Source organism: Microcebus murinus, chromosome 1, assembly GCF_040939455.1.
Source record: "Microcebus murinus isolate Inina chromosome 1, M.murinus_Inina_mat1.0, whole genome shotgun sequence".
Classification (NCBI taxonomy): Eukaryota; Metazoa; Chordata; class Mammalia; order Primates; family Cheirogaleidae; genus Microcebus; species Microcebus murinus.
Genome location: NC_134104.1, coordinates 67,514,640 through 67,537,618, shown reverse-complemented (window position 1 = coordinate 67,537,618; position 22,979 = coordinate 67,514,640). Strand labels below are relative to the sequence as shown.

The following is a 22,979-nucleotide window of genomic DNA, read 5'->3' as shown; positions in this document are numbered from 1 at the left end:
GAAAGGCATTTTTCCCAGAAGGCCACGCAGCGGGGCCTCGCGTTTCTCTTTCCGCCATCTTGGAGCCTGTGGAGGTGAGTGAAGCGACTGCTGCTGAACTTTGTGGGCAAATAATTGGGGAGGGTTCGTCCATATACGTTGGCAAGGCACCCGTGCGCCTTGGAATCTCTGCTGGCCAGTGATTTCTGTGGGCTTCAGGAAGAGGGAGGACAGGATGGAGGAGATACGAGACTGATGGTGCTAGTTCCCCGACTCCCTGGAACGGCAATCAGAATTAGTTCCTGGGCCTGAGCGGAGTGAAATGGGTGCACTTTGTTCGTTTTCAGTTACCCAGGAAGCAGTGGTTCCATTAGGCTGAGTTTTTCCCCATTCCAAACCTCACTTTGCTTGTCTACAGTCTTCTTTCATAAGCTTTTTCTTCCTTAGCCATTTATAAAGTCTTGCGTGCTTCTCAACCTGCTTGATAAAGTTTCATTTTTTTCCCCCTGAATTTTGTCTGGTAATGGCATAAATCTTCTCAGGGTTTCGTTTTGGAGGTTTAGTGTACAGTCTTACCACTTGGTTTTTGTTTTCATTGTGCAGTTTGCTTAAATATCAGCCATTCTCTGAGGTTTGGATGTCTTGCCACATTCTGCGATATATGTAGATGTTACGGTATAATTACCTTGCTCTGTACTCTTGAAATGCCGTTCATAAAAGAATTTGCCTAACAGGCTTAAACGAGAGAGAACAAGGTGAGAAACTTGCGTTGCGTGGTTTTAAACTGAGTGTTTTTGTTTTAAGGTCTCCTGGGAACAAGACTTCTAGAAGGCAAATATGTCTGGAAGGTACGCATTTTAAATACGGTTGCTTTGCGGTTTGATCATATTTTGATCATAAAACGTGAACGTTCGTAAATGAGAACTTAAAATTGTTGGGAAAAAATTAAATGTTAGCTACAGATAACTTTGGCAGGGGGTTATTACAAGTCAAGTTATACCAGCGTTTGTTGAAGCTTACGTTTAATGTTATGTATCTTGTGTGTCTTAGGCTGTGGTCGAAGGCCATTTTTGCTGGCTATAAGCGCGGTCTCCGGAACCAAAGAGAGCACACAGCTCTTCTTAAAATTGAAGGTGTTTATGCCCGAGATGAAACTGAATTCTATTTGGGCAAGAGATGTGCTTATGTATACAAAGCAAAGAAGTAAGTTTATAATAATGTTTCTGAGTTTTTACTTGAGAGAACTCTCTAATTTTTCTATTGAAAGAATAAAAGATGTTAATCAAGTGATTGATATTGTGGCGTCTACTCTGGGCCTTTAAGGATCTTCATAGGAGGTTATAGAAGGATGTTACTCTCGTGGGTGGTGTTGGACCTACCTATCTTCAGCATTTAGAAAATAATAAGGATCTAATTCCTTATTATCCTTTTAAAGTTTTATAGAGCACTTTTCGTGTACCTTAATAAATTTCGTTAATTTCTTAAAACTATATTTTTTATACATGTTTAAAGATGTTAGTGTATCTGTACATTAATCCTGGGCTCTTAACCCACTCTAGGCCAGTTAAAATCTCTGGGGAAGTGCTTTCATCCTTGCTCCCCTTTTCTCCTACAGCTGGAGTGTTCCTTTAAAATTATAGGTCTGCATGCTTAAATTGCTCAAACCCCAGTGGTTTGTCTCATTCAGTAAAAGCCAAAGTCATTAAGGGGCCTCTAAGACCCCATGCGTTTAGGGTTCCTTATTTCTCTTATCCAGCTAGGATTCTCTTGGGTATCTACAATCTTTCCCCAAGCCAGGACACTTCCATCTCATTTCTTTAGCACTTAACTATTTGCTCTGCTTGCACTAGTAGTCTATGGTTTTTGTTCCTTTACCACCTCAGTGAGAACTTCCTTGGCTATTTAATATTTAAAATCACAAACAATTACTCTTTTCTCTACACACAAACATCCTCACAATTCTTGTGTTTCTTTGCTATTTTTTGCAATATTGCAGCTCTTACCATCTGACAAAGAGTTTTTTTTTTTTTTTTTTACAAAAGTGGCTGGCATACAGTAGGTGCGATTAAATGGGTGACCAGGGTTGAGAACCACTGGTCTAGGGGTCACCTTGAATTTGTATCAAAACTATTGGATACCTGAGTTCTCACACCTCAATTATCCTTTTTTACAATCAGCAACACAGTGACTCCTGGTGGCAAACCAAACAAAACCAGAGTAATCTGGGGAAAAGTAACTCGGGCCCACGGAAACAGTGGCATGGTTCGTGCCAAATTCCGAAGCAACCTTCCTGCTAAGGCCATTGGACACAGAATCCGTGTGGTAAGTATGATTATTAGCAAAATGGTCATCTGTTGTGTCAAACACTAAGCTCAATGAGCTCTAAGAACTTTTGTGATTATAAAATGACACCAGTAAATTGGGCTGCAAAATTAGCAATTACTGTGTAAATGCATATTAGGAAGATGAAAGCAAGGTGTTCAAATGGACTGTGCCTAAATTTCAGATTTTGCTAAAGCTGCCTGGGGGAAAATGGTGTTTGAATGAACACTTTTTCTGGCAAAGATATTTTTTGGGCACTGAAGTAATTACTAGAAAATAAAAAGCCAACATACTTTTCTTGGCATAATTCTTAATATTTTCCCATCTCCATCATGTCAATCCTATTAGAATAGGTGTCATTAGCTTTATTTTGTACAGGAAAGAAATAAATGCTCATGTTGCTAGATCTCAGGACTTCAGCCCAAGTCATGGACTCCAGATCCTGTGACTTTTTCAAATATCTCTTGCTTTTTCTTTCGTTAGGGCTCATTTTTAGTAGAACATATTCTTGGAGTACTGTTGAACCCTGCTGAGTGGTACAGCTCAGCCTACAACATGAGTGGGTTTATATTCAGAGGAGATAGTTTTTTGTTTTTTTTGTTGTTGTTTTTTTTTTGAGACAGTCTCACTTTGTTGCCCGGGCTAGAGTGCAGTGGCGTTAGCCTAGCTCACAGCAACCTTAAACTCTTGGGTTTAAGCAATCCTCTGCCTCAGCTTCCTGAGTAGCTGGGACTACAGGCACGTGCCACTGTGCCCGGCTAATTTTTTCTATATATATTTTTAGTTGGCTGATTGATTTCTTTCTATTCATAGTAGACACAGGGTCTCGCTCTTGCTCGGGCTGGTTTTGAACTCCTCACCTTGAGCGATCCGCCTGCCTCGGCCTCCCAGAATGTTAGGATTACAGGCATGAGCCACCGTGTCCAGCCATTATCAGAAGAGATAGTTTATATTCCATTTTTAGTAGAAGCAAAATTAAATTTATCTTTAGTAATCATTTTAGTGCTGGTTCTTATGGTATGTTCGCCTTGAAACTGAGGCTATAAAAAACTTAGGCTATAAAAACTTAGTTCCAGCTAGTCACCTTGGCTCATGCCTGTATTCCTAGCACTTTGGGAGGCCGAGGCAGGAAGATGGCTTGAGACCAGCCTGAGCAACACAGCAAGACTTTACCTTTACTAAAAATAGAAAAATTAGCTGGTTATAGTGGTATGCATCTGTAGGTTAAGCTACTTGGGAGAGATTGAAGCAGAAGGATCACTTGAGCCCTAGAGTTTGAGGTTGCAGTGAACTATCATTGTGCCTCTGCACTCTAGTCTGGGTGACAGAGCAGGAACCTGTCTCAAAAAACAAAGAAAAACTTAATTCTTTCACCACCAGAATGGTAACTGGTTGACTTTTGGAGATGAGTAATGGGATAATGGGAGGAGATTTATCCATATTGTGGTACTAATATTTGTAAATTTGTATATAACATTCACCTAATGTTTCTATATGTTTTTTTCCCCCAGATGCTGTATCCCTCAAGAATTTAAACTGATGAAAAGTAAATAAATAAAAGTGGATTTGTATTCTTGTATTTTTTGTTAAGTGGCATAAAAAAACTTAATTGCCCTAAATTGAGTTTCTATATGTTTAACATGGTGGAGATTATCAAACACTTTCAGAGTACAATTGTCAATTGTAAAATGGCAATTACAGGGCAAGTACAGAGATTTAGAAGGTAACAGTTCTTTTTTTCCTGCATGGGGCCTGTGAAAGAAAATCAGAGGCTTTAATGTATCTTAACACGGGACTTCAGGGGAGGAAGTAAGTTTTGGGGAAAGTGGAAAGGTGACTGCCTTCTTCATTAGATTGAGAGTAAGTGAAATAAGCTTAAAAGTATTTCTTAAAGTACATTGTAATATGTACTTGTTCTATGTAAATTGGATGGGAAGCTTAAAAGTAGGAACTGGGAATAATTTGGATAGAGGTTATATTGAAGGATTTGGCAGATCATTTAGATAGGCAGATGAGATATCCTCTGAATTTATGACTGGACAGAGCATTCCAATATACTACAATTGACTGAGGAATATGCAGACTGAAAATATCAATTAAACCATATGTTTCCACCTTAGAAAAAGGAAGTATGATAGGAAGTAATGCATGGATGTGTAGATTACCTTGGCTTCATGTTTCAAGGTAGTACAGTGCAAGGTTAACATTTTACCATATTTCAGAGATTTAAGCAATGCTCCAGAATATTTAAATCTCTTTAGGATTTACTAAGATACTGTTTTGAACTAAGGCATCAACTTCCAATATGGTTGTAGATTTCTAATTGATGCAGTAGCAATTAGTTTTTTTATTAACTAACAAATCTTTAAATTCTACTGAATGCCTACCACACTTGTGGCATAAAAATTAAAATAGATGGATTCTACTGAAAATGTCAATAGGAAACTGGTAGTTTGCCAACCTTGAGCCTCTTTTACAGTCCTGATAATGTATTTGGGTTCTCTTGTCAGATACTGAAAAAGGATTAGCATGCTAGAAATTTACTGGGGGGGAAAAACCTTTGAAGGAGAGGGCGAAAGAAAGAATTGGGTAGGAATTTGAAGAAAGATGTCATCAGTCCAGTAGTTGTACTCAAGCCAAAATCACCATTGTAGGAATCCCATGTTGCATGGAAACCGGCTTGTATTTGTACCCTTTCCAGTCTGAGTTCATTGGAATTGTGGCTTCAAGGCAAAGTGCATTAGAAGAAGCAGCTGCTTGGGGCCATTGGTCAATTAGGCTTTCTTCAGATGTGAGCAGTGTATTTCATGTCCAGCACAAGTTAGAATTTGGTAATTACGGCTGGGTGTGCTGGCATACACCTGCAATCCTAGCACTCTGGGAGGCTGAGGTGGGAGGATCATTTGAGCTCAGGAGTTTGAGACCATCCTGAGCAAGAGCGATAACTCGTCTCTACTAAAAAAATAGAAATTAGCCGCACATGGTGGCTCATGCCCATAGTCCCCGCGTAGGCAAGAGGATTGCTTGAGCCCAGGAGTTTGAGGTTGCTGTGAGCTAGGCTGATGTCGCGGCACTTTAGCCTGGGCAACAAAAAAATTTGTTTTTTGGTAATTAGAACCCTAAGGAAATTGAACCCTTGGAAGTTTTGGAGTCAAGGGCTGGAAGTCCTAATTTTGAACAACCTGTGAGATTTAATTTTTCCAAAAAGCCAACATAAACTAAAAGTACCTACTGTGTTTATTGTGCCAATTAAGTAGATATAATCAGTACACTCAGGGTAGTCAGGGATAGAAGCATGTAAATGTATATTGACTATGTTACTATTAGACTACAAAGTATGTGTAGAAGGAGAAATACCTTGGGAGGTGTCTAAGAAAAAGGAAATGGCACAAAGATCTTACTAGTGCAGAAAGCATTTGAGGAGCCAGTCAAACTGAATGATGGGAAAGGAAACCTAGAATACTAAGAAATGCCATGTTATAAAGTCTGTTTAATAGGCAGGATTTTAGGCTTAATATTGTCCTTGTAATAGTGTCATCAAAAAACTTGATTCACAGAAATGACCAGATTAATCTTTTAGACCCCAGTGTTAGCCCAGCATAAAATGAAGGGAAAATGAGGCTCTTCAGTCTCAAATTGAGATTTCTAAGCACTGAAATAGCAGATTCCATAAACATTAATGGTAGGATTTCAAAAGTTGATTGTGGAGGATTGGCATCAAGTATAACCTGTTCCTGGCTTTGTGGTTAGATGGGTGATGGTGCATTTGCAAAGTTGGGGAACCAGGAAATGAGTTTGGGGGAGAAACAAAAGTTAATGTACGCCGGGCGCGGTGGCTCACGCCTGTAATCCTAGCACTTTGTGAGGCTGAGGCGGGCGGATTGCTCAAGGTCAGGAGTTCGAAACCAGCCTGAGGGAGACTCCGTCTCTACCAAAAATAGAAAGAAATTAATTGACCAACTAAAAATATATATACAAAAAATTGGCCGGGCATGGTGGCGCATGCCTGTAGTCCCAGCTACTCGGGAGGCTGAGGCAGAGGATCGCCTGAGCCCAGGAGATTGAGGTTGCTGTGAGCGAGGCTGACGCCATGGCACTCACTCTAGCCTGGGCAACAAAGTGAGACTCTGTCTCAAAAAAAAAAAAAAAAGTTAATGTATAGTGTAGGATGTTAAGCTGGATGTGTCCAGGAAGGTAGGTGATTTTTTCAGGTCTGGCTTAGGCATACAGGGGGAAAGTCTTCAATGCCCATCACCATTGTAGTAGTTCAGTTTGTGCTCTGCGTGGGATAGATGGTAGGTGATCAATAGGGGTGGATAAATGAGATGCAGTACTTGTAAATAAGGGTGCATTATGTTTTTTCCATTCCCATACCGAAGTTAAGTCGGTCAAAAAGTACTCAAACCAAAATTGCCATTGGAGGAGTCCCATAGTTTACAGAAACAAGCTTGCATGGCTGGCAGCTTGTCCACTATTCCATTTAAAAAACCTCTCTGAGCATGACACTACTGTTAGAGCCAGGAGCTTGAGATGACAGGTTGGTTACATTGTTCACAATCAGAAATTTCTTTTGGGTCCTGTAGTGGAAAGAGCGTATTTCTAAGTTAAAACTTTGGTTTGGAATCCCAACTTCCACTAGTTGTGGGATGATAGACACAAAACACATTATATTTACTCATTTAAGTCTTGTAAAATGGTACCGTGGTAGCATTTGAGTACACAATCTTCAATAGATTGTAAATTCTTGATGGTTTACTTTCTTTTCTACCACTTCATTTCCTAGTATAGTAATTTATAATATTTAATTCCTGTAGAATGGCAGTTCCAGTTCTTTTTTTTTTTTTGAGACAGAGCCTCACTCTGTTGCCCAGGCTAGAGTGAGTGCCCTCTCGTCAGCTTAGCTCACAGCAACCTCAAACTCCTGGGCTCAAGCGATCTTACTGCCTCAGCCTCTCTAGTAGCTGGGACTACAGGCATGCGCCACCATGTCCGGCTAATTTTTTCTATGTATTTTTAGTTGGTCAATTAATTTTTCTATTTTTAGTACAGACAGCGTCTCGCTCTTGCTCAGGCTGGTCTCAAACTCCTGGCCTCAAGCGATCCTCCCGCCTTGGCCTCCAAGAGTGTTAGGATTACAGGCGTGAGGCACCACATCCAGCCCAGTTCTTAGTTTTTTGTTTTTTAATTCCCCCCCCCAGCATATTATGGGGGTACAAATGTTAAGGTAACGTGTATTTCCCTTGCCCCCTCTCCCCCTTGAATCAGAGCTTTAAGTGTGTCCAAGTTCTTAGTTTTAGTTCTTTTGTTTCATAAGCCACAAAGGTATCTGTCCCGATTTTCAATTTTTCCAGTTCCTCAGGGCTCAATTTTGAAGGTAGAGTTTCCTTAGAAGCCAGGGTCCGCCTGATCTCCTTGGATGCAGTGGCAGATAAGAAGCTAAAGGGTGGAGTTGAGTAAAACAGTAAGGGACACGTAGATTTCATAGGCAATGACGTTAAGAAATGGACCTAAAGTTGGTGACTCAGGACAAGAAGTAAATGAAAATTATGTTCCACTCACCTTTCATACAGACGACTATACCATAAAAGATTTTACAGCTGTTTGTCCATCTCAATATATGATACCTAGCAGGTGCATATCCGTTTGGTAAATGAGTGAATTAAAGGATGAGAACTGCCCAAGACCTCCACATACCAACCACTATCCGTCTACCAACAACTTCTGCATGCCTGTCTTTCCCCCACAACCCAACTCACGTGGGCCACTAAACAGCATTTATTGGCCGGCTTCGCGCAATGAGACGCGATGGACGTGATCGCTGCCCTTATATACCGCTGTGAACTTCTTGCGGATGATGCTAGCCAATCGACAGCCATCTCCGCCGGCTAGTCCCTCCACCTGCCCCGAGCGGCGAGGGGGTGGGGCTGGCGCCCGGCGCGGAGGCGTCACGCACTCCATGGTAACGACGCTCGGCCCGAAGATGGCGGCCGAGTGGGGTGGAGGAGCGGGTTACTTGGGTTCAGGGCCGGGCCGGAGCCGGTGGCGCTGGAACAGTTCTTTTTGGGTCCAAGGCATTTTACTCCTGTTGGAAGGGCTCCGGGCAAGCGTCGAATCTGTTCCTGTCTCCTTGGGCAGTTCCCCTCCCTGCCGGCACCACGTCCACTCTGACACTGAGGTAGGGCGACCGAGGGGCGGAGCAGGCCCTCTGAGGGTAAAGTAATGCGGAAGAAGCTGGCACAGGGGCTAGTGAGTGGGAGAAGGTATTCTGGAGGAGAAAGTGAAATTGGGACCTTCTTTCAGCTGCCTACGCCCTGCGGAGTGGCTGAGTTAGGCACTCAGAACATCATCACTTTCCGGTGCGAAGCGTTGTGCTTAGCAGGTAGCGCAAGATGAGTGGTTTTCAAACTTGAGCGTGCATCAGTCACCTAAAGCACTTATTAAAAGATTGCTGCCCCACTTCCTGACTCAAGGTGAGTCCCCAGAGCTGGCAGTTCAGGTTCCCAGAAGGTTGGTGATGCTGCTTGTTCAAGGACCACTTTGAAAATCACTGACCTAAAGTTTTGGGAAGAAATTGATAGGAGAGCCAGACAGAGGCGTTTGAAGGCTGTTGGGGGTTTTCCGGAGACAAAATTCAGGTTTATTTTCAAGTTATTTCATCACTTTGCTTGCTTTATCCTGTTCCTTTGCCCTGGAAGTGCCTGCCTGCTTTCCACCCCATTTTCTTCCTGTCTGTTCTTTTAGCCCTATTTCAAGTTCCCCAACCTCAAGGCAACCTGCCGAAATCACCCCAGAAGAATGTTCTTTCTATTTCATAGTACGTTTTCTCTGTACTCTCTTCTGGCACTTAACCAAATACTACTACGTAATTTTTCAGGCATGTCTTGCCTTTGTAGTTAAATTGTAAGGCTTTTTGAGATAAGGTTTCTGTCTTATACTTTGATTCTGTCACACTAATGGTAATTTTCAAAAATGTTACTTGCATACTGTGCATAACTGTGAGCCAAAATATTAAGTTTGGGGTCTGTAGCTTTATTACAGTTTTTATCATGACACTGCATTTCGGCAGAATTCTTCTTTTTAAAAAATCCCACAACGCCCACAGAACCCTGCACTTCTGTTTTTGAATTTGGGTTAAAATAAGAGAAAGTAGTTAACTGCAAAATTTCTGTGCTAGTAGGAACTGTAGTCGCTGTTTTTTTCTAGTGGATGTTGCCAGTGTGCAAATCTCCAACTTGTACTTGAACATTCCATGGGTAGGGACATTTTTAATTCCAGAAGCAGCCCCTTTGCATGACCGTTGTTCTTTTTATGGAGCTGAAAAACTCTTCCCGAAACTTCCACCCACTTTCTCTTTAATGCCTCTTAGCTGTACAAATGCAATAGTGGTAGTGCTCAGATAGTAAAAGAAAGTTGAGAGTCATCATGACTAATACATTTTCTTAGGGTTTTTTTTTTTGGTTTTTTTTTTTTTTTTTTTTTTTTTTGAGACAGTCTCACTTTGTTGCCCAGGCTAGAGTGAGTGCCATGGCGGCAGCCTAGCTCACAGCAACCTCAATCTCCTGGGGTCAAGCAATCCTCCTGCCTCAGCCTACCGAGTAGCTGGGACTACAGACATGCACCACCATGCCCGGCTGATTTTTTCTATATATATTAGTTGGCCAATTAATTTCTTTCTATTTATAGTAGAAACGGGGTCTCGCTTAGGCTGGTTTCGAGCTCCTGATGTTGAGCAATTCGCCCGCCTTGTCCTCCCAGAGTGTTAGGATTACAGGTGTGAGCCACCGCGCCCGGCCTTTCTTAGTTCTTCATAGAGTGTAATACTAAGTTATCCTTACCATTCTCCTTGCTTTATTTCTGTGCCACCCTCCACCCCCCAATTCCCTGCTTGTCCCACCATCCTTCCTTTAATCTGGACACAGAGCATAGACAGGAACTATTAATACTGTATTCATTGCACTCATACCAGTGACAACACCTGTGTTCAATGCTAAAGGAAATTACAGTAACTTTTTCCCCCCTTGGTGATGGCAACTACAAAAAACACTTTGACTTGTTTAACTTGTTCTCAACTAAAACCTGTAAGTTTTGTTTTGTTTTACTTTTTATTATGTCAACTCAAATTAAACCTGGATAATATATTGAACACCCGTGGACCCATCACCTAGCTTTAACACTTATAAACATTTTGCCATTTTTGTTTCATATTCTTCCAGCCATTCCTCATTCCACACGCAAGTTTTTTTGTTTTTTAAGTTTTTTGGTAAAATTTACATATATTGAAATGCCACAAATACATCTATGCAAAATAGATCATTTCCATGTCTCCAGAAAGTTCTCTCCTGTCCTGTGCCAGTGTCTCTTGTCTACCTCAGACAACTGTTTTAATTTTTTTTTTTAACACTAGATTAGTTTTGCCAGTTCTAAAGCTTAGTTTATATGACTAGAGTGATGTGGTATGTTACTCCTCTGTATCTGGCTTCTGCTGAACATTATGTATTTGAGATTGGTGTGGTTTTATGTAATGGTAATTCATTCCTTTTCGTTGCTGAATATTCCATATACTGAATTCCTGTACCATAATATGTTTTTCCATTGTCTTGTTGACGGACATTGAATTGTTTCCAGGTTTTAACTCTCATAACTAAAGCTGCTATGAACATTCTTGTACAAGAGTTTTTATGAGTGTGTGTTTTCATTGCTCTTGGATAAATACCTAGAGGTGCAATTGCTAAGTCAAAAAATAGGTGAATATTTAACTTTATAAAAAACTACTGAACCTTTCTCCAAAGTATTGTACTATTTTATTATACATCTCCACCAGCAATGTATTAGAGTTATGGTTGCTGCATATCCTCACCAACAGATGTCCTTTCTAATAAATCTTTGAATAATTCCTTGATCATGAAATATTCTCCAGTGTTCTAGAAGCTTTCACTTTTAGGACTGTGATTCTTCGCAAATTAATTTTTGTATATGGTGTGAGGTAGGGGATTCAAGATCCTTTTATTTTTCCTCCCTCATATGGATATTCAGTTGTTCTCACATGATTTATTGAAAAGACTTTAATCATTGACCAGCTTTGGCACTTTTATCAAAAATCGATTGATGGTATGAACAAGAGTCTATTTCTGTCCTTGGGGTTTTCTAGACAAAAAAAAAAAAAAAAAAAAGAGTCTATTTCTGGACTCTCTGTTCCATTAATGTATTAATCCATCTTTATGCCAATACCATACTGTCTTGATTATGTACCTCTGTAATCTTAAAATCACGCAGTATTGTAAGTTTTCCTGCTTCATTCTTCCCTTTCAAAATGACTTTGGCTGTTTTAGGTCCTTCGTGTTTCCATAGGAATTTTAGAATCAATTTCTCACTTTCTCCAAAAAAGCCTGATGGGTTTATGATTAGGATTGTATGGCATCTATATATCAGTTTGGGGATAATTAACATCTAATAATATTGAGTCTGCAGAAAAGGAGGAGACTACACACACACACACAAAAATAATAATATTGAGTCTTTCAATCCATGAACATGATATGTTTCTCCATTTATTTAGGTGGTATATAATTTCTCTCAGCAATCTATAGATATTGCATGTTTATTGTTAAATTTATTCCTTAGCATTTTATTTTTTGATGCTTTTATAAATGAAATACTTCTTAAAGTTTTCCAATTGCTGCTCGTATGAAAAAAGTATACTTAATTTTTATGCATTATTAACTCCTTGTCTTCTGAGACCTAGCTAAACTCATTTATTAATTCCTGTGGGATTTTCCCACTTACAGTTTTCAGTGTAAGCAATGTATTAATTATAAATAGGAACAATTTTTTTGTTATGCCTTTTTTTTTTTTTTTTTTTTTGAGACAGAGTCTCACTTTGTTACCCAGGCTAGAGTGAGTGCTGTGGCATCAGCCTAGCTCACAGCAACCTCAAACTCCTGGGCTCAAGCGATCCTACTGCCTCAGCCTCCCAAGTAGCTGGGACTACAGGCATGTGCCACCATGCCCAGCTAATTTTTTTCTATATATATTAGCTGGCCAATTAATTTCTTTCTATTTATAGTAGAGACGGAGTCTCCCTCTTGCTCAGCCTGGTTTTGAACTCCTGACCTCGAGCAATCCACCGGCCTCGGCCTCCCAGAGTGCTAGGATTACAGGCATGAGCCACCTTGCCCGGTGGCATTATGCCTTTTATGTATTTTTGTTTTCTTACACTTTCTCTCCTGATTGCTCTGTTCAAGGTCAAACACAAGTGAGACAGCAGATATCCTTGCCATTTGTTCCTGATCTTAAAATCAGTGTTTGACCATGAAGTATGGTGTTAATGATAGATATTTTTATAGATATTTATCAGTTTGAGAAATCTCCTTTCTATTTCTTGCTTACTAAAGGTTTTTATCCTGAATGGGGACAAATTTTGTCAAACGCTTTTTTTGGTGATTATTGAGAAAGTCATATGGTTTCTCTCTTTATTTGAACTATTATACGGTAGATTACATTGAATTTTCCAATAGTAAATCAACCTTGCATTTTGGGGATAAACCCTGTTTGATCATGATGTATTATCCTTTTTATGCACTGCTGGGTTTAATTTACTAATATATTGTTAAGGATTTCTGCATCTATGTTTACGGATCATGTTGATTTATAATATCCTTTTTAGTGAAGTGTTTGTCAGCTTTTTTTTTTTTTTTTTTTTGAGACAGAGTCTCACTTTGTTGCCCAGGCTAGAGTGAGTGCTGTGGCGTCAGCCTAGCTCACAGCAACCTCAAACTCCTGGGCTCGAGTGATCCTTCTGCCTCAGCCTCCCAGGTAGCTGGGACTACAGGCATGCGCCACCATGCCCGGCTAATTTTTTATATATATATCAGTTGGCCAATTAATTTCTTTCTATTTATAGTAGAGACGGGGTCTCGCTCTTGCTCAGGCTGGTTTTGAACTCCTGACCTTGAGCAATCCGCCCGCCTCGGCCTCCCAAGAGCTAGGATTACAGGCGTGAGCCACAGCGCCCGGCCTTTGTCAGCTTTTGATATCAGAATTATACTGGCCATACATAATGAGTTGGAAAGTGTTCCATTCTCTTCTGTTTTCTAAAAGAGTTGATATAAGATTGATACCATTTTTTCCGTCAACGTTTGGTATAATTCATAAGTGAAGTCCTCTGGGCCTGGAGTTTTCTTTATAGAGAGGTGTTTTCTTAATAGATTTATCAATCTATAATTTATATATCATAAAGTTCACTCATTTTAAATGTTCACTTCAGTGATTTTTAATAAATTTGTAGAGTTGTGTAGCCATCACCACAGTCCAGTTGTAGAACATTTCCATCACCCAAAAAGATTCCTGGTGCCCATTTATAGTCAATCTCTCTTCTCACCTCTATCCCCAGGTAACCAGATAAATCCAGTTTCTCTTATATAAACCCATTCATATTTTGTTTGATCTTGTGTTAGTCTTGGTAACTTGTGTTTTTCAAGGACTTTATTTCATCTTAATTGTTGAACTTATTAGTGTAAATATGTTCATAATAGTTCCTTATCCTCTTGATGTAAGATCTATAGTGATAGCTATTCTTTCAATTCTAATGTGATAACTTGTGTTTATTCTGTTTTATCCTTGTCCAGTCTTGCTAGGAGTTTGTAAATTTTGTTAATTATTTTATTTATTTATTTACTTTTTTGACAGTCTCTCACTCTGTTGCCCTGGCTAGAGTGCCATGGCGTCAGCCTACCTCACAGTAACCTCAAACTCCTGGGCTCAAGCAATCTTTCTGCCTCAACCTCCTGAGTAGCTGGGACTACAGGCATGTGCCATCATGTCTTGCTCATTTTGTTTTTCTATATAATTTTAGTTGGCCAATTAATTTCTTTTCTATTTATGGTAGAGATGGGTCTCGCTTTTCCTCAGGCTGGTTTTGAACTCCTGACCTTGAGCGATCCTCGGCCTTGGCCTCACAGAGTGCTAGGATTACAGGCATGAGCCACCACACCCGGCCAATCATTTTAAATAACCAGCTAACCACCTATTGGCTTTGGTAATTTTCTCTAATGTTTGTTTGTATTTCATTGTATTCTGTTCTCTCTTATTTCCTCTTTTTACTTATTGTGGATTTACTTTGCTCATATTGTTAGGTGGAAACTTAGATCATTATTTTTGCACCTTTTTCCCCTGTCCGATATAAACATTTGAAATTAGAGATTTCTCTTTAAGCACAACTTTAGTTGTTCCTCACAGATTTTGACAGATTGCATTTTAATTAACATTTAGTTCAAAATGTTTTTTATTTTCCTTGGTAATTTCTTTTTGAACCATGAGTTGTTAAAAATGTTAAAAATATAATTTCTAAATAGTTGATCCTTTTTCTAGATTTTTATTATTGATTTCTAATTTAATTAGACTATCTTCTGTAAGATTTCAGTCTTTTGAAATTCATTGAGATTATTTTATTTAAAGTCTAGAATATGATCTATCCTGTTTAACTTTTTAGATGTACTTGTAAAGAATATAGATTGTATAGTTACTGAATATAAATTTCTATACATGTCAATAAGGTTAGGTGGTTGATATTGTACTTCAGATTTTTTATATTCTTAAAAATTTTTGCCTAATTGTTAGGGTCTTAAAAAATCTCTGAGTTTGCAGATTTGTTAGTAATTTCCTTTACTTCTGTCAGTTTTTGCTTTATAGATTATGAATCTCTTTTATTAGTTGCATTCACATTTATAATTGTTATAGATTTCTGATGTCTTAGCCCTTTAGTATTATAAAATGTTATCATTTATATCTGATAATATTCCTTATTTTTAAGTCTATTTTGTCTGAGAGTAATATAGCCATTTCAACTTGCTTGTGATTAGAGCTTACATGGTATATATCTTTTCACTCTTTACATTTATCTTTGTGTGTGTGTGCTTGAATACTTTAGGTATTAAAACAAATATCTTTTGTTTACTACCTCTATTTAATGTTAATATTGCCTTATCACACTGGCTGGGACCTCCTATATGATGTTGAATAAAGTGGTGAGAGTAGATATCCTTGTCTCCAGGGTATCTAGGATTGTAGGCATGCACTACTACACCTGGCTAATTTTTAAAATTTTTTTGTAGAGACAACGTCTTTATATGTTGCCCAGGCTGGTCTCAAACTCATGGGTTTAAGAGATCTTCCTACTTCAGCCACCCAAGTGCTAGGATTACCGGCATGAGCCATTGCACCCAGCTAATTTCAAATGCATTTTCTGTCCCAGGATTTCTCCTGTTCTCATAGGACTCTAATTACATATCTGTTAGTCTGCTTGGTATTATGCCCTCATTCTCTGAGGCTTTATTTATTTTTTTTTAGTCTTTTTCTTTTCTCGTGTTTGGATTGGATAAATATTCTTGGTTTATCTTTACATTCACTGATACTTCTACCATCTCCAGTCACTCTTAATCCTTTCCAGTGAATTTTTCATTTTAGTTGTACTTTTGAGCTCTAAAATTTTCATTTGATTTTTTTCATAGTTTTCTCTGCTGAAGTTGTCCATCTATTTATTCATTACATATGTGTTTTCCTTTAAGTCCCTGAATACATTTAACCTGCATTAAAGTAATTGTTTAAATTCAAGTCATCTTAGGGTCTTTTTCTATTCTTTGCTTTTTTTCCTTAAATATGGGTCACATTTTTCTGATTTGTTCTCATGGCTGCTGATTTTTTGTTAAATAATGGACACTATGGACAATACATGGTAAAGACTCTGGATTCTGTTGTATTTCTCTAAAGAATGGGTTTTTTCCTAGCTGGCAAGGAAAAACTTGAGTATACTCTTAGGTATACTCAAAATTCTTTTTTTTTTTTTTTTTTTTTTTTTTGAGAGTATTCAGAAACAGGAGAAAATTCTAAACTCCATGTTTTTTGTGGTAGGCAACAGTTGATAACTTTCTCACTTCTTTTAGTTTTCTGCTATTTTTTGCTAGATTTTATCTTGCGTGTGTGTGTGTGTATTTAATTTAGTAGTCAGCCAAGGAATTTAGTGATCAATTAAGGATTTGAGTGGATTTCATATGCTGATTTTTGAGTACCCTCTGTGGCTTCTTCTCTTGCAGGACTCCCTTACTTTCTTGTGCTGCAAGCTCTGAACACTGTGGTCTAACTCCTCAAGTCAGTTAGGCTCTGACTTTCTGCTTCTCTAAGAGACACAGATTGGGGAGTGCTCTCAAGCAAAAGTTAGACTCAGAAGTATAATTCTTATATTCCAAGGGTAGACTCTTCTAGGTTCTGCCTGGGTTTTCGGTGGTTTTTGTTTTTTTCCATTACCCTAAAGTAGTAGTCTGTTAAAATATTTTGTCTAGATTTTATAATGTGTTATCTCTAGGGAGATTAGTCATATGAAGCTACTTTTCCATTACGAAAAGTTCCTAATGTCTGTTTTTACATGTTATTGCTAAGCTTTAATCTTTGATTCTGTACTTTTGCATATAGTCTATTATATCTAAATTCATAGGCATATCAATCCCTATTTCATTCCTTAAGTCTTTTCTCCAACATCACCTTCTCCCTGAAGCATCCCCTTATAATATTCCTCTAAGCCTGACTTACCTTTCTCTTCTGTGATATTTATTTATTATAATAATTATTTGATTTGTTTGTCCTTTATTAACCTTGATCTCCTAAGGTCAAGGACTGTATGTTTTTTTTTTTTTTTTTGTATCTTTTTTCCTAAGCCTCTATAATCACATGAAAGCACTGTATTTTTTTTTTTTTTTTTTTTTGAGACAGAGTCTGGCTTTGTTGCCCAGGCTAGAGTGAGTGCCATGGCATCCGTCTAGCTCACAGCAACCTCAAACTCCTGGGCTCAAGCAATCCTCCTGCCTCAGCCTACCAAGTAGCTGGGACTACAGGCATGCACCACCATGCCCGGCTAATTTTTTCTATATATATATTAGTTGGCCAGTTAATTTCTTTCTATTTATAGTAGAGACGGGGTCTCGCTCAGGCTCAGGCTGGTTTCGAACTCCTGAGCTCGAGCAATCCACCCGCCTTGGCCTCCCAGAGTGCTAGGAGTACAGGCATGAGCCACCTCGCCCGACCTGAACTGTATTTTTATATTTGCATCCAAATGCCTGTCATAGGGCCTTGCATGGGAAAGCATTCAACATATGTATATGTTTAAATGAATGAACTTTGTTGGTTTTGGCTAATTTGTGTGTTAAATTTTGTTTTTGTTTTTGAGACAGAGTCACTCTGTCTCCCCTGGGTAGAGTGCAATCGCATCATCATAGCTCACAACAACCTCAGAGTCCCGGGCTCAAGCGATCCTCCTGCTTCAGCTTCCCGAGTAGCTGGGACTACAGGTGTACGCCACCAGGCCTGGCTAATTTTTCTATTTTTTGGTAGAGAGGGTGTCTTGCTATGTTGCCCAGGCTCCTCTCAATCTCCTGGCCTTAAGCAATCCTCTCACTTCAACCTCCCAAAGTTTTAGGATTACAGATGTGAGCTACTTTGCCCAACCCCATGTTTACTATATTATGGACAGAAAAGTTTTATTGGTTTATATACTACTTTGCCAATAGTGCATATTTATTTAATTAGTGTTATTGGTTTATAATTTAATTCATTCTGAACAGTGAGTATTCTGTTTCTCATTGCATTTTCTTTATGCTTTTAGTTTTTGAAGATTAATTGATATATGTTTGTGTTTTAGGCACTGTAGATTATAGAATGTTTCAGAAAAGTATACAAACGATTATACAATCTAGATAATGATATGCTGTGAAAGTAGTGCTGTGGAAGCCAAAAGAAGGAGAAATAATTTCTATCAGAGAGGATCTGTTTCAGAGTTCTTCTCATGTGCCAGAATCTTTATGCTGGAGGAGGAAGATTCTAACTTATGGAAGTAGGTAGAAAGACCATTCCAGAGAGAGAAAAGCATAAGCCAAGTGTGAGCAAATAAAGAGGCAAGAAATGATAATTTGTGTTCAGGAAACCAAATAGTATTTTCTGGATGAGGAGGAGTAGGAGGAAGATAGTAAAAGTGTTTTTTTTTTTTTTTTTTTTTTTTTTTGAGGCAGAGTCTCACTTTGTTGCCCAGGCTAGAGTGAGTGCCGTGGCGTCAGCCTAGCTCACAGCAACCTCAAACTCCTGGGCTCGAGTGATCCTTCTGCCTCAGCCTCCCGGGTAGCTGGGACTACAGGCATGCGCCACCATGCCCGGCTAATTTTTTTTTTATATATATATCAGTTGGCCAATTAATTTCTTTCTATTTATAGTAGAGACGGGGTCTCGCTCTTGCTCAGGCTGGTTTCGAACTCCTGACCTTGAGCAATCCGCCCGCCTCGGCCTCCCAAGAGCTAGGATTACAGGCGTGAGCCACAGCGCCCGGCCGTAAAAGTGGTTTTAATGGTAATATAATAGTGAACACTTATTTTATGTCAGCTTTGCAAATGTTAACTTGTACTTCTGCTCATTTTATACATGAGAAAACTTGGTCCCAGGTAAGTTACATAACTTGCCTGGGATCACAGAGTTAGCAAGTGGCGGAGCCAAGAAAAGAGCCCCAGCAATCTAATTCTAGAATTCAAATCCATAACCACTGGCTTCTGGAGGACTTTGATATCAACTTAGGGATTTTAGAATCCTGGTTTCCTGCAATGCAGCCGGGAATACCATATCCCTTTGCTGTGCTCATACATTTCTGACGGCTTTTTACTGGCTATAAAATCTGTTACCTGGAGATATGGGTTGGAATGGAATGGGGAAAAGACTAGAGAGGTAGGATATCAGGCAATTATAGTAGAGCAGGCAATAGGTATTGTGAAAATCTATGACTGTTACTATATTATATTAATAGATCAAAAGCATACAGTGTAGTTTTTCTCTTTTTTATTTCAATAGATTTAGGGTGTACAAGTGGTTTTTTGATACGTGGATGAATTATACAGTGTTGAAGACAGGGCTTTTAGTGTACCTGTTACCGAATAGTATACATTGTACCTGGTAGGTAATTTTTCATCCCTCAGCCCCCTCCCCTTCTCCCAAGTTTTTCTATAAAATATAAAATTCTATTTTCCTTGTATAAATCTTCAGATATAGCATAAGAAGAAAAATGTGGTTGTTTATTGCTGGAGTTGTAAGAATGAGATAGCATAAAGCTTACTTTTCGGTTAGCTAATGCATTTTTTCTTCTATACTTTATGAGTTACAGAAACATTTGGCACTGCTGAGATCTTTTTTATTCACTTTTATTCCTCTCTGAAAAAAGTCATATAAATGAGACCTGGAAGAAAAAATTCAAATAAAACATTCTTTTGTAAGGAAAGTTTTGTCTTTTAATGTAAAATAAGGTACTTTTGGTCTCTTCCTGTCATTTTCTGAAGAATGAAAATTAGCAAATCTGGAATTTATAAAAGAAACTGCAAATAAGTAACAGAGAAACCTAAAAGCTTTTCGTCATCTGCTGTACCACAAGATTTAGTTGTGTGACTCAAGTTCATAGTACTTGCCTCCCAGATGATTGTATTTACTTTAAAGATGTTTGAGGTTCAGGATTGCTGAAATGGTGGAATTTGAGCTAAGGGACTTTTGCTTTGAGTATTTATGCTAGAAATTTAGTTCATTAATTTTAAGTTTGGATTTCAATAAGCTAATCTATATTTTAAAATCTTTTTCAAATCTATTCTCTTTTTTAGGTTATAAATAAGGTTCATCTTAAGGAAAATCATGTTGTAAAGAGAGATGTTGATGAGCATTTGAGAATCAAGACTGTCTATGATAAAAGTATTGAAGAGTAAGTATACCATTATTTTGTCATCTTTTTTATTATGAATCTAAATGTTAAAGATGTTTTATGTGTTCCCTAAAGTAGAAAAAGTCCATAGATGAAACTAAAGGGGCTAGTGTAGCATCAAGATGGAATTAAGTAAAAAAATGCATTTTAGTCTGAAAAGATAAAGACCATGGGATATTGTGAAAGTCTAGACATCATGAATAATTTAAACAGAACAAATGTGGATCTACTTGGATGTAGTTAATAACAGACCTAGAAGGTACTCCTCAGTAAGTACTTAGAGGAAAAATAAAAGGAAGTAGTAATATGAATAATAATAATAAAGTTTACAAAAGTATTAGCCAGACAGATTTTATAGTCTAATTTTTATTTAGTATAAGAAGGGTCCAGAAAACAGATAAATTATGAAGCTATAGTAGTCTGTGAAGAGCTATTAATAGTTGCTGTCTTTCCCTATCCTTAACATCCCCAACGAATCAGATAACATATAATCATGCTTAGCACCATGCTTTGGCACAGAGTAAGCTTTCAAATACTCATTGAGGTAAGTTGAAATTTTGGAAGATAGTTTTTGTATGCTTCCATACAGCATTCCTTGGGTCTTTTGACACATGCATCCTGAACAGATGAGACGTGCTCTGCCTCAGAGAGGCCATTCTTATGTTTTATGTCATTATTTTCAGGTTGCTCCCTGAGAAAAGAAATCTTGTAAAGGTATGTACTAAATACTCATGGCTTAAATCGGATACTTAAAATGGATGCATTTTATTATATATGTAAATTCTATCTCAATAAAGAAAAATATACGTGTGACTATTTTGTGAATGACCAAGTTAAATTTGTTGGTAGTGAACGTATCTATCATTTTACCAAAGGTATCTTTGTGATACACTCACCAAAACTTTGTTAGTATTAGATATTAAATTAATCATCATATTTTATAATTTGATCTTCAGTCAGTATTCATTTTCTTGTTTGCTCTCTGAACTTTTTTGGGAGCAGGGAAATAGGTGAGGTAGGGTAAAAAAGATAAATTTTGAAATACATTGAGAACCCTATTCTCTTGGTGAAAATGTTCATTCTCCTGAAGATTAATTGACCTGATAGTATGATATGCCAAAGTTTGTAAAGGTGCTAATCTCATCAGATTTTTAACTTTCTGGAGTCACACCCATACACATTAAGCCAGTTCACTATGGGCCACAGATATTGGTGAGTTTAACTAAACATAAGATTTTCTTAGCATAAATTACCTTAATGTTGGAATCATCTAAATCAGTGTCAAAGTTGTAGTCATCTAAATTAATACTTGAGATTTATGTTTTCTAATTTTCTATTTAAATAGAGTAGGGAATGGAAGTTTCTATGTAGTGCTGTTTTCCCAAACTCAACTAGAAAATGAGAAAATTCTTTTGCTCATAATTCACTGTCTTCCTACCCCTGCCACACAGCCTTGTGAATATATAGTATCTATATTCTAGAATTGTAAGGCTTTTCCTTTTCATCTCCCTCAGTCATTAATATCCTGTGCTTACTTGTTTTAAATATAATTTATCCCTTGACTTTAATTCTGACTGAGTTTTTTTTTTTCCAACTTTTATTTAGAACAAACTTTTCCCACAAGCTATTTCTTATTTAGAGAAGACTTTTCAGGTTCGTAGACCTGCTGGCACTATCTTACTCAGCAGGTATGTCATATTAAACACAGATCGTTTTATTCAGTCATTTAGTACTCTGCCCTCCCCATTCTACCAATATGGCAAAGTAAGAAACTTATACTAGAATATTTTATTATGCTTGCTCTTAGAGACCCAACTGCAAAGTATAATAAAAAAGCACCTGCTGGATAATCATTCTTTCCCAATGGCCCACTGGATCTTTTCCTAGGGGTGTAGTTGTCCTCTGTTTCCCTCACCCCCTTTCTCCCTCCTTTATGTGACTGTAGTAATGGCTTTGTGAAGTACTTGGGTGTTTGAAAACCTAGATCAGGTTTGCTATAGAAACAAAATACTTTTTTAGCCTACTTTCCTAACTAAAATAGTAACCATTATTAATGAAGCAATATAGTAGCTACCAGTTGATTATCATGATTTTAACTACTCTAAAATATTCTTTTTTTTTTTTTTGTAATTAAACTTTGATGTACAAATGAACTGAAGACAATGTGCAACAAACCAATACCTACGGAAGGAAAATGATCCTCATAGATACTGTACTGGGGAATGTGCAGTGCATACAAAATGTGGCCCAGTTATAGTGCCTGAGGAACATCTCCAGGTAATTCACCCTGCTTTTAGCAATGAGATTTTGAGTCTGTAGAATCTGTGAGAGTTACCAAGAAAAAAAGTTCAAAGCCATAATAGCTTCATTCTTCTACAAAAAGCAATCAGTGTTGGTATGCTGATTTTATTTCAGTGGTTTTTCAAGTAAGTTTAATGATCTTCTTCCCTCCACCTCCATTTATCTGTGGGTCTGCTTAGTTAGTTCAGCTTAGGACTTTGTCTTCCAAAACATCTTTTGGCAGGTATACCTCATTTTTTAAAGAGCAATTTGACATCTCTTAAAATAAAAAATGTGTGTTCGTCAACCCAACTGAGAAATTTATTCCACAAAAATGCTAATAACTGTGTAATATGTGTTCAGGGATGTTTCTTGCAAAACTATAAATATGCCTATATAGAGTATTAGTTAAATTATGGTAGAAGAAGAAAAACGATGGTATCCCTAAATAGTAGAATACTATGCAGTTGTTAAAGAATGAAGTAAATATCTATGTACTGACTTGGAAAGATATTTGAGCTCTTAAATGAAAAAAAAAAAGTTGTAAATCAGTATGTGTAGTTAGCCTATTTTATTTGAAAGGTATAGACATATGATTAAAATTGTGAAACAATCTGGAGGAATACACATG

The 22,979-nt window shown here is 37.9% G+C and overlaps 3 protein-coding genes across 4 annotated transcripts in view; 2 read left to right on the top strand and 1 right to left on the bottom strand.

Annotated features, from left to right (window-relative positions):
- The window catches only part of DRC9 (dynein regulatory complex subunit 9), a 68,669-nt gene extending 60,528 nt beyond the window's left edge, over positions 1 to 8,141 (bottom strand). The window contains exon 1 of the mRNA XM_012780414.2: positions 8,058 to 8,141. The gene's annotated coding sequence lies outside the window, so the exon portion shown is untranslated. The remainder of the gene's footprint in view (positions 1 to 8,057) is intronic.
- Positions 3 to 3,880, top strand: RPL35A (ribosomal protein L35a). Of its 2 annotated transcripts, none has more exons than XM_012780418.2 (5): positions 3 to 74; positions 784 to 827; positions 1,030 to 1,182; positions 2,157 to 2,301; positions 3,813 to 3,880. In XM_012780418.2, exons 2-5 carry the CDS (start codon positions 817 to 819, stop codon positions 3,834 to 3,836), a joined length of 333 nt encoding a protein of 110 aa, XP_012635872.1. In that variant the 5' UTR covers positions 3 to 74; positions 784 to 816; the 3' UTR covers positions 3,837 to 3,880. The 2 variants fall into 2 exon arrangements, with proteins under 2 accessions (XP_012635872.1, XP_012635874.1); XM_012780420.3 differs by lacking the exon at positions 3 to 74 and adding an exon at positions 114 to 305.
- A 114-nt stretch (positions 8,142 to 8,255) lies between the features above and the next one.
- The window catches only part of LMLN (leishmanolysin like peptidase), an 89,359-nt gene continuing 74,635 nt past the window's right edge, over positions 8,256 to 22,979 (top strand). The window contains exons 1-5 of the mRNA XM_012780410.3: positions 8,256 to 8,476; positions 19,971 to 20,068; positions 20,752 to 20,782; positions 21,674 to 21,756; positions 22,228 to 22,345. Of these exons, the coding sequence (XP_012635864.2) occupies positions 8,258 to 8,476; positions 19,971 to 20,068; positions 20,752 to 20,782; positions 21,674 to 21,756; positions 22,228 to 22,345 (549 nt within the window). The 5' untranslated portion in view covers positions 8,256 to 8,257. The remainder of the gene's footprint in view (positions 8,477 to 19,970; positions 20,069 to 20,751; positions 20,783 to 21,673; positions 21,757 to 22,227; positions 22,346 to 22,979) is intronic.